This window comes from Colossoma macropomum, unplaced genomic scaffold (genome assembly GCF_904425465.1).
Source record: "Colossoma macropomum unplaced genomic scaffold, Colossoma_macropomum, whole genome shotgun sequence".
In the NCBI taxonomy this organism is placed as follows: Eukaryota; Metazoa; Chordata; class Actinopteri; order Characiformes; family Serrasalmidae; genus Colossoma; species Colossoma macropomum.
The window spans coordinates 56,180,710-56,192,106 of record NW_023494792.1 but is presented as its reverse complement, the minus strand read 5'-3'; the positions used below and the strand labels follow the sequence as shown (position 1 = coordinate 56,192,106).

At 41.9% G+C, this 11,397-nt stretch overlaps 1 protein-coding gene across 1 annotated transcript; it reads right to left on the bottom strand.

Annotated features, from left to right (window-relative positions):
* Nucleotides 1-776: 776 nt before the first annotated feature.
* avpr1ab (arginine vasopressin receptor 1Ab) lies at nucleotides 777-10,951 on the bottom strand. The gene is made up of 2 exons (XM_036577630.1): nucleotides 10,075-10,951; nucleotides 777-4,301 (listed from the first exon to the last, which is right to left on the bottom strand). The coding sequence occupies exons 1-2, from the start codon at nucleotides 10,949-10,951 to the stop codon at nucleotides 3,976-3,978; spliced, it is 1,203 nt and encodes a 400-aa protein (XP_036433523.1). The 3' UTR covers nucleotides 777-3,975.
* Between the last annotated feature and the right edge of the window lie 446 nt (nucleotides 10,952-11,397).

Here is an 11,397-nt window from a genome sequence, read left to right as displayed (position 1 = left end):
GAGCACACATATGTCCAGCCATGAAACATGAGGACTGAAACACGTCACGGACACATAGCCATGAAGAAAGTGCAACATCAATATCAATCGGCTAACACACTAAAATTAGAGGCTAGCAATGAAGTCCGTTTCAGCCGATGGGAGCACAGTAGCGATGGATCGTTTGTGAATGATTGGCACTTTTCGAGCGGCTCATTGAGGTGAACACTGGGAGTCATTCAGTCATGCTTTCAGAAGTATTGAATTTTGAACAGTTCCTGGTGAGAGACAATTTTACCTCGCCTTCAGTGGCAATCATTACTTTTACAAAGTCCAAGTTTTAGAAATATCAGTAATATCAAGATGTTACTGTCCTTAGCTGTGGGGTTTTTTTTTTTTTGGAAAAATGATTTGTTATGAGTGTTTCCGAAGTGCTTATTCTGCCATTGTGAGGTGCAACTCGAAACTGAAAGGTAGTTCTTTAAGTACATCGCTAGATAAGTTTGGGCACCCTTGTTGAATGAATTTTGTTGATTTATTTTTATTTTAAAGCAGCCTTATGCATTTTGCTTTTGGGCTCCCCCTACAGTTGCAGGGTATATCTCACTTTTACACCACTGTTGTAAAAACAAATCATGCTGTGAGCCCTCCTCTTGTACACGTGCATTTGTTAAGAAGCTGAAGGTTACAGAATCCGTCACGCAGGCATATGGATGCTACAGATTACACTTGCGATATTTCAGTTGTTTCTTTGTGCAAATAACCAAAATTATGAGTGTAACCTGTAGCGTCCATATGTCTGACGCATGAGCATGCAAAGGGGAGTCTGTTAGGGACACGGAATTTGGCACAACAACCACAAGAGAAGAGAAAGAACCATGTTGACTTACAAGTACAGTAAGTAGTTTTAAAAGATTTTAGTACAGAAGGTTGCAAACTTTCAAGTTTAATTTGGCGTAAGAACTCTGACCAAGATTTTTGGCATGAGATGAATTAATTTCTTTGCATGCTAGCCTGAAATGGGACTGAGGTTAGGCGACTTTTGGCATCCAGAAAAACTACAAAACTTCTGTGAGACAGGGGCGACACAGATAAGGTTACGCCTTGCGTCGCAGTCTTTCAAAAATAACACTGGCAGTGATGTAACTTACACTCTGCTGTCCGATTTTCGTTGTTTTCCTGTTAGCCGTGAGACTGTCTTACATCCTTTTATCTCCTTTAGCTCTCGCAAATGAGTAAAAGCCAGTCTGAGATTTACTCTTGCTCGGTCACTCTCTCTTTTTCTCTTCCTAGCTTTCTTCGATGCCATCTTCTTTAGTCTTTTGGCAGATTCTGCCATGATTTCCATGCTGGGAATACTGACCTGGCTTCTTCTCAAAGCAGGCTGAACAGCCATAGTTGTTGGTGCCATAAAGCATTATGCAGTTCTCACAAGAGTTCTCATGCCTGCTCCTCCAAAGTTACATAGCACTATAGCAGGCGTTCCAGGCCCAGAGTAGACATGACAGAGCCATTCTCTCTATTATAAGTCAGTGTACCATCAAAATGATTTTATTTTCAGGTAAAATTGTTTTATAATGTGGCTTTAGGTGAAAATATGTTAACACATCATGTGATAAATAAATAGTGTGTGCTTAAATTAGCAGAAGAAATTTAAGATTGTTCACTGTGGAAGATGTGTTTTTTGCCAAACTTTTGCATTCAAAAATAGATGAAATAGTTGAAACCTCAGGGATCAGGTTGCAGCTCAGTGTACTACAATCGAGGGGTGTCCATTCTTATCCACAAAGGGCCAGAGTGGCAGCAGGGTTTGATTTCAGCAAAGCAGGAGATCACTGAAACCATTTGATTGAAGAACTGGAATCAGGTGTGTTCTGGTTTGTTTGAAATGAAAACCTGCAGCCACACCGATGGCAGGTAAGATTGGACTCTCCTGTTTTGATCTAAATAATCTTAATAGGGTACAGCTTGATCACTTTTGAGTCTTAAATAAATTTTATCCAAGCTTACAGTGTTTAAGCTAACTGAAACTGGTGCAGAGATGCATGCACAGAAAGGTTAAGCCTATGTATTTAGGAGAACAACTGAGCCAAAGAACCAAAGACAAAAAGCTCTGAAAAAAGCTGGCTCCTAAAAAAGGCTTGGATTGTCCATGTTAAGTTCAGGCTATGCTGGAAGTGTATGACGTTTTTTCTGCTTTCTCCATCTTGCATGCCTTCAGTGACATGCAGGGACTCAAACACCAGCCCTGCAGACAGGGTTTTGCGGATTTTCAGTGAGCGTGTCACTCAGAAAACAGGCTGGTGTGTTTTATATGCTGCTGCTGCTTAATGATTCCACTTTCACAGTCTGCATCCTGGCTGCACAGAGACCACGAGAGATGAAATCTTAAGACGGCTGAACTGTTTTGCTGCCGACTTTGTTCACACAGCCACATTCATATTACACCAAATCAGAAATATTTACATTCATTATACATTTTCATCTGTCTTCATTGATTTCTTTGACTGATTTGTCTCTTTTCGCAAGCATGCATTTCCATGTCAAAGGAATGTCTCGCTTACTAAATACTACTAGATATCTGTTGTCGTAGAACATCTGTATCCGTGCTTAAGCCTAAAATAGACTTCACTCAACTGGCCAATATAGAAAAACTCAAATTGAAATTTGTTGACTGCATGAGAAAGCATAGTTTAAACTGTCAACCACAGGCCTATTTATTCACTCACTGGAAACTTCCTGAAGTTATTGACTAGGCTGATGCCCAGGCCTGTGTGATGATAATAATAACAGACATGCTTACTTCATTCTGTCCAGAGAATACGTTTGCATAATATTTAGAAGTATTTCATTGTGTGCCAGTATACTGTTTGGTGTTGTTGTTGTTGTTGTTGTTGTTGTTGTTGTTGTTAGGCAACCACAGTCAATACTGTCATGGCCTAAAAGTGGCCAAGGTAGCAATGGTACCTAAGTCATCCCCAAAACTGTGATGGCCTAAAAGTGGCCTAAAATGTTGCTGTTACCAAGGCAATCAACACTTTTGGGGCCCAAAAGTGTTCCTGTTACCTAGGAAATCACAGTTAACTCTGTCTGGGCCCAAAAGTGTTCCTGTTACCTAGGAAACCACAATCAACACTGTTGATAGCCCAAAAGTGATGTTGTTACCTAGGCAACCATAATCGACACTGTCATGGCCAAAAGCATTGCTGTTACCGAGGCAACCACAATCAACACTGTTGACAGCTCAAAAGTGCTGTTGTTACCTAGGCAACCCAATCAACACTGTTGATAACCCAAAAGTGCTGTGCATACCTAGGGAACTACAATCATCACTGTTGACAGCCCAGAAGTGTTGCTGTTATCTAGGCAAACATAATCAACAGTGTTGATGGCTAAAAAGTGATGTTGTTACCTAGGCAACTACAATCAACACTGTTGACAGACCAAAAGTGTTGCTGTTATCTAGGCAACCACAATCAACACTATTGATGGCTCACAAGTGCTGTTGTTACCTAGGCAACCACAATTAACACTGCTGTGATCCAGAAGCGTTGCTGTTACCTAGGAAACCACAATCAACACTGTCGACAGTCCAAAAGTGCTGTTGTTACCAGGCAACCACAATCAACACTTTTGATAGCTCAAAAGTGCTGCTGTTACCTAGGAAATCACAATCAATGTTTTGGCTGTTACCTTGACAACGACAATTAACATGGTTGTTAGCCCAAAAGTGTTGTTGCTGCCTAGGCAACCTAATTCAACACTGTCATGACCAAAAGTAGCTGAAAAGTCTTCTTGTTACAGGCAACCACAATCAATTCTGTCAATGCCCAAAAATGGTCCAAAGTCTTCGCTGTTACCTAGGCAACCGCACTCAATGCTCCGACCAGCGTGGCTGTTAACTAAGCTAGTGAACCAACATAGTGACCCAAAAGTGTTGCACGACTAAAACGCTGTCCAGGCCCAAAAGTAAGTAAAGAGTAAACATGGCCATGTCTAGGACTTGAGCGGGATGTTGTGGCTGGCTCTGCGAGGGAAGTCCAGCACTACAGATTGGCTGGACTTGCGGGAGTTGCATGGTTCCTTCCATGAGTCGTAGGCACCGGCGGGGTTCCGGGCGGCAGGCGCTTTGCCCACCATGGTGGTCCTCTGCACGCTGCCGTCTGAGCCAGAGCGGCCTGAGCGGCCAGGCTGCCAGCACGGGAGGCAGCGTAGGAAGTCGTGGAGGAGGTGACCGCTGAACAGCATGTAGATCCAAGGGTTGCAGCAGCTGTTAAGACTGGCCAGCAAAGCTGAAAGGGTCACTGCCGTGTTCTCTGAGTCTGGAGGGAGGAGACAGGGGAGATGAGGGATGAGGAGAGAGACCAGGGGGTGAACATGAGGGGAAGATAAACTGTAGTGCACTCGTGGAGGAGTGTTAAATGAATTGTTTTCACATCTCAATATATTAAGCAGCCCTGTCTGGAGCACAGCTCAGCCAAAATAGATTAGTTTGCAGGAAAATGCATGAATTCAAATTTAATTTAGCAAACAAATCAAATTAATTAACATTTTAGTTGCATTTCATGTAAGTTTTCCTAAAAGAATTACACAACAGTTACACAGAGTTTATGTTCGAAGTGTGGAAAAAAAAATGCCATCCTCACCATTCTTTTTCTCCACACTTCCTTAGAGCACTTATTGCACCAGAGTTAGGAGATACAAACAATAAGCCTTGGAATGATATACACATGTGCAGTGTTATCTCTTGAGCTAAAACCCACAGTGTCCACCTAGACATAAACAAACAACGAGAGCTGAGAGAACTCAACCTCAAGGATTTTTCAGTGCGATAAGAAGCTGCACAGTGTCCAAAATGACAAAATCCAGAGATAAACTGTACTGTCTGCACATTTGTTAGGTCACCCTGGATAAGTGCATCCAAATGAATGAATCTAAGGCTATATATACACAGCAGGTGAAAAGTGTCCCAAATCTGATCTTTTTCTTCATATGCGACACAGATGTGTTGTCAGTGTGTCAGTGTGAACAACAAAAACACACTGAATCTGACATTTTCAATTCCGATTTGAGATGCTTTTATATGTGGTACTGAAATCTGATACATATCTGATATGCAGCAATGCGACACAGTCTGAACAGCCAGATCGGAATTCATGCAACTCTTACATCAATCCAACTGGACATTCGTCATCATTTTGTGCTGCTGAGACCTCATAAACATTTAGGCTGATGTTTCTGTTCCAAACAATTAGAAGAGACTTATCCGAAACACCTCAGTGTTCAGAGAGATTTCGAAAGAAATTACTGAACGCAGCCATAGGAGAACGAGGCTGCAGCATCAAGAAAAAGTTTAAAGAATCCGAGGACGCAAACCAAAGAAGTGACCGTGGCCGAATAACGTGCACTTTTTACGGTGAGCTCAAACACAGTCTGGGTGATGAGCCCAGCTGTCAGTCAGTGAAGCTTCATGATGGCTCCTGTGACGCTGGCGAAGATGAAACCTTCGGGAGCGACTGGCGTTTGTTCATAGTCGTGATTGTTTAGCTCTGGATGAGCCACGTGAAGCTCTGTTCTTTTGCTCATGCGGATCAGTTTAGGAGCTGATCTGTTCAGACTGATGTCGCATACAGATCACATTTAAAAAGATAATGTGAACAGCCAAACAAAAAAATCGATTTGGTGAGAAAATCAGGTGTTTAAAATAAGGATAAAGAGGTCATATAAAAATGAATTATGTCTATTTGCGGTACAAAAACCTATACAAACATTTTGTGTGACCTCTGGGACAAAAATAAAATCCAAGAAAAATACAGAATATGGGTCCTTTAAATTCAGCCTCTTATTCTAAATGTTCATCGTTTCTGTATTTACTGGGTTGATGCTTTTACAAATCCTATATCAAGCATGATCATTTAGTCACTGTAAAAGGTTATTTAGACTAGTGATTGAGTTTCTCAAAAATTTAAGCCAATCAAGTTGTTTACTCTTTTAAACTGAGAACATCTTTCTGAATGCTCCATCTTTATAAGCTACCTTAAGTGTATGTGATGCTTTTGTATTTGTTACAAGGATCCAAGCTGTAGAAATGAAATAGAAACATGTCATAAGAATTAATAGCTTAAAGTCACACTGCAAGAAATGACATCTTAGCAAGTGAAAAATTCTTAAATGTAGTCAATATATCAATAATAATAATAATAATATTATATTCTTATATTCTTATAATATTCTTCATTATGAGATTTATTTTATGAAAGTATCTTATTCTAATGACAGATCATTTTACTTGTCTTAAGCATTATTTCTCCAAACAAGATCGGCCAGTGGAATAAGATAAAATAACTTAAAACAAGTCAAAATGTATAGAAACAGGTTGAATAATTTTCTTATAGTCTTACAACAATCAATAAGTTGTTCAGATACTAAAACGGTAAGATTTAAGGTTTTCATCTCATGTGTGATTTCACTGGGTAAGGTGCATAAACCCAGTGATATTAAACCAACTACAATACTCAAGTTACTTAAACTACTGATACACCCAGACTTAAACCCAAGATCTTTAAGTTAAATAATAAATATGAGTGTTAATGGTGATTCCCTTATGCCAAAACATTTAGGGGTGTTTTTTTAACCTTTTGTCCATAACCATGATATGATATCTTCAGAAGACTGCCACACAAATGTATTGAACGTTTTGGAATAGAGCACCTTTATTAGACACTTGACACTCTGAAACCAATTATATTGAACTCAACTGAACCACTGACAAATTAAGTTTAACCTCATACCAAGCCATGGTCCCACCAGCACGCCCCAAGTTTTATTATATACTTCTATAAACTAAGAAAAGCTCCATTAGTTTGCTTTGAAGTCCCCGTAGTTAAGGAACGATAAGTCTTAGTACGGAATAAGCCTGGAATGTTAAGGTGTTAACCAATGACATTGTCAGGTCAGTGAAATTAATGCTATTTATCACTCAGTGCTAGATCAAGTCAGTGAAATCAATGATATTTATGACAGTTTAAGCCAATGATCAATTAAGTAGCCCATCATATGTCAGTTTAATCAATGATAAACAGAGTTAACTATAAAAGTAGAGTTACTTAAACCTCTGACACATCAAACCAAAGATATTTAAGCTAATAAACCAATGATGGTGGTTCCCTATGCCAAAACACACTGGGGTGTTTTTTTAACATTTGCCTGCATTCATGATATAATAAAGACTTTCATTTCCAGAAGAGTTCCATGGAAATTCATTACTGGCTCTTTTGGACCTCTGTTTGTGGAGCACCTTCATCAGACACTTAATAGCACTTTCTTGTCTGGAACCAATTTTGTGTAACTCAGTTGAACCACTGATAAACAAAGTTACCCAATGACATTGAAGACAATGAAATTAGTGCTATTTATGTCAATTTCAGCCACCGATCAATGAAGTTAATCTAATGTGGTCTTAACAAGTGATGCACTGAGTTAAAACTACAACAGCCAACAGTTACGTAAGCCACTGACACATTAAACCAAATATATTTAAGGTAATTACCAATGACGGTGGTTCTCTGCCAAAACGTTTAGAGGTGGTTTTTCAACGCGTGTCCTTCGCCATGATATAATAAAGACTTTTTCATTTCCAGAAGAGTGCTTTGGAAATGTTACTGGACGTTTTGGAATGCTTTTGATAGAGCACCTTCATCAGACACTTGATAGCATGTTCTACTCTGGAACCAATTTCGTTTAATTCAATTGAACCAATTACATTGAGGCCAGTGAAATCAATCCTATTTATGTTAGTTTTGACCACTGCTTAATGACATCTAAACCAATGATAAACTGCAAAGCTGAAACCACAACACTGAAGTGGTGGTTCCTTATGCAAAACATTTTAAGTGTATTTTTTTAAACATTAGTCCATAGCCATGATATAATAAAGACTTTTTAATTTCCAGGAGAGTGCCATGGAAATGTTATTGGACTTTTTGGAATCCTGTTTATAGGGCACCTTCATCAGACACCTGTTAGCACTTTCTTCTCTGGAACCAATTCTGCATAACTCAGTTGAACCACTGATATATGTGAACGTAATAACATTGAAGTCAGTGAAATCAATGCAATTTATATCAATTTCAGCTACTGTTTAATGATGTTAACCCAATTAGAAGTCTTAATCAATGAAAAACTACAACGCTGAAACAACAGTAGCCAAGTTACTTAAACCACTGATCCACTAAAAAACATATTTAAGTTAAGAACCAATGATGGTGATTCCTTACGCCAAAATGTTTAGGAGTGTTTTTGTGACATGTGTCCATAGCCATGATATAATAAATACTTGTTAATTTCCAGAAGAGTGCCATGGAAATTCATTACTGGCATTTTTGGACCACGTTTTATAGAGCAGACGCTGATGAATCACTGATAAACTAAGTTAACTTAATGACACTGAAATCAACTTAACTTAATGAAATCAGTGGAATCAATGCTATTTATGTCAATTTCAGCCAAATGTTTAGAGGTGTTTTTTTTATGTTTGTCCATAGCCATGATATAATAAAGACTTTTTACTTTCCAGAAGAGTGCCACGGAAGTTCATTACTGGACTTTTTGGACCCTTGAGAGAGACCACCTTCATCAGACACCTGATAGCACTTTCTAATCTGGTACCAATTTTGCATAACTCAGTTGAACCACTGATAAACTGAACTTAATGACTCTTAATGACACTGAAGTCAGTGCAATTAATGCTATTTATATCAATTTCAGCCAAACGTTTAGAGGTGTTTTTTAAACGTTTGTTTAAAAATAGCCATGATATAATAATGACTATTTTCTGCAAGAGTGCCATTACTGGACTTTTTGGACCCCTGTTTATACAGCACCTTCATTACAGCACTTTCTACTCTGGAACCAATTCTATTTAACTCACCTGAACTGATGACAAACATATACATCAAATAAACTTTAATAAAACTTTACACTTTAAAATCCCAGGTTTATTACATAGTACAGCTTATTATTCAATAACTACACAGACTGCAATGCAAACTACACTCTTAAAAATGATGGTTCTTCAAGGGTTCTTTAGTAAAGAAAATGGTTCTATACAGAACCATGAACACTTCAAGAACTCTTAACTCCTTGAGACCACCGGTGGTTCCAAAATGCATTTTGTCATATTCTTCATAACTTTCATATTTCATAAGCTACATTCAAAAGGTGGGGGTCGTATGAGAGCTGTAACTGTCTTCTCTCCAGTCAAATAGATGGGTGATGTAATTTTAAACCCTTATAATAAAAGAAGCTGAAAGTCGACCCATTTTTCCGCAAATCTGGTCTATAAACTATAAACAGATGGCGTCTCTTCAGTGATGCTCTGTAAAAATACAAAGAGCGTCTAAGATTTTTGGCTTTCAGCAGTAAATTGTAAGCCTATAGCAATATGTGCATCATAAAACACATGTTCTGTTAATTTGAGAGGAGTTTTTACAAAAAAAATAAAAAATAAATAAAATAAAAACTTACATTTATTTCATGCAGTTACTGAATAATTTGCCTAATGATTTGATCACGTAAATTCAGATAGAAAAACCAAAAATACACCCTGGAGAATAAGAGGTTCTTTCCATCGTTAAATGGTTCTTCAGATTGATGGAGAATGTGTTGTATGTGGTCCTATTTGGAGCCTTTTTGATGAAGGTCTTATGTAGCATCCAAAAGGGTTCTTCTATTGTTATGATGTCAAACTTGTAACGATAGAAGAACCCTTTTCGGTGCTATGTAGAACTCTTTTCAAAAAGGTTCTCCATCAGTCTGAAGAACGTTTTTACAATGTAAAGAACCATTCAATTATGCAAAGGGTTCTTTGGGTGTTCGTGGTTCTATATGGAACCATTTTCTTTACTAAAGAACCCTTAAAGAGCCATCCTTTTGGTTCTTTGGTTCAAGTGTGCAGCTCTGCTGTTCTTAGGTTATAGAAGTGTGTGGTAAAACTTTGGGCCCGCCGGTGGACCCTGGCCATTTCCATTAAGTTAAGAACCAGTTGTGGTGGTTCCTTATGCCAGAACCTTTAGGGGTGAATCAGTGAAGTCTTACCGTGCCAGGAGAACTCCTCGTCCCACACGGACCACATCTGCACGACGAAGAAAGGCGCCCAGCACACGACGTAGGCGAGCACGATCACGAAGGTCATCTTGACCGTCCTCAGCTTGGCGCGCGAGATGGTGGACACGCCGCTGACCCGCGCTCTCCCCACCAGCGCCCCCACCGCCCCCGCTTCTCCCCGCGCCTTGCCCTTCACGTTCCTCCAGATGCTGCGGCAGATGAGTCCGTAGCAGAGCGCGAGCGCCAGCACGGGCACGAGGAAGATGCCCGCGGCGATCCACGTGACGTAGGCGCGCACGCCCCACGGCTCGATGAAGTGGCCCCAGCAGTCGTAGACGCCCGAGCCGGGGCGCACCTCGCTCAGCGAGAAGATGAAGTACTGCGGCGCGCTCAGCACCACGCTGCACAGCCACGTGGCCGCGATGGTGGCGCGCGCGCGCCGCGCCGGCCGCCGCCGCAGCGTCTCGAGCGGGTGGCACACGGCCAGGTAGCGGTCCACGGTCATCATCACGAGCATGTAGGCGGACGCGAACATGCCCAGCACCTGCGCGTGCTTGACCACGCGGCACAGGAAGTCCGGCCCGTAGAAGCGGAACGTCACCTCCCAGCACAGCTGCGGCAGCACCTGGAAGAAGGCCACCACCAGGTCGGCCAGGCTCAGGTGCTTGATGAAGAGGTGCACGCGCGAGCCCTTTTTGTTGGCGCGCCGCACGGCCAGCAGCACGCACGCGTTGCCCGCCACGGCCACCAGGAAGGTCGCGCTCAGCACGCCGATCTCCAGCTTGGCCACCTCCTCATTGCGCCCGAACGGGTCGCCGCTGCCGTTCACCGCCGCCTCCGCACTGCCGTTGGCACCCCCGGAGCGCATCGCTCGCCCGGGAGATCAAGACGCGCACACAAGTCTGGATTCCGCGCGCCGCTCCGGCGCCGTGGAGAGCCTCCCGTGGGGCAGCGCGTGCCTCTTTCCCTCCGTCATGCGTGTGGACAACAGGGGGACTCCCTCGTTGGATGGCTCTAACGCGCGCGGTTTTGGCACCCGGGAGCGCGCAGAAGGGCGCAGATTGCTGGGATCGGACTGGGGCTGGAAAACTGCGCCAGCTGCCCGTCACCACAAGACGCGCGTCGCCTTTCTAAACCCGGCCCAGCCGCTCGCGCTTAAAAAGGAAGCCTCAAAGTGCCGCCTCCTCCTCCTCCTCCTAATCCCTCCTCTCCCTCTCCTGAAGACCCCGAGTAACAACCGTCAGGCGCGAGCACAGTCCTTCTTCTTCTCTACAAAACAAGGACCAAAACGCCCCCAAACTCGTCGTTATCGAC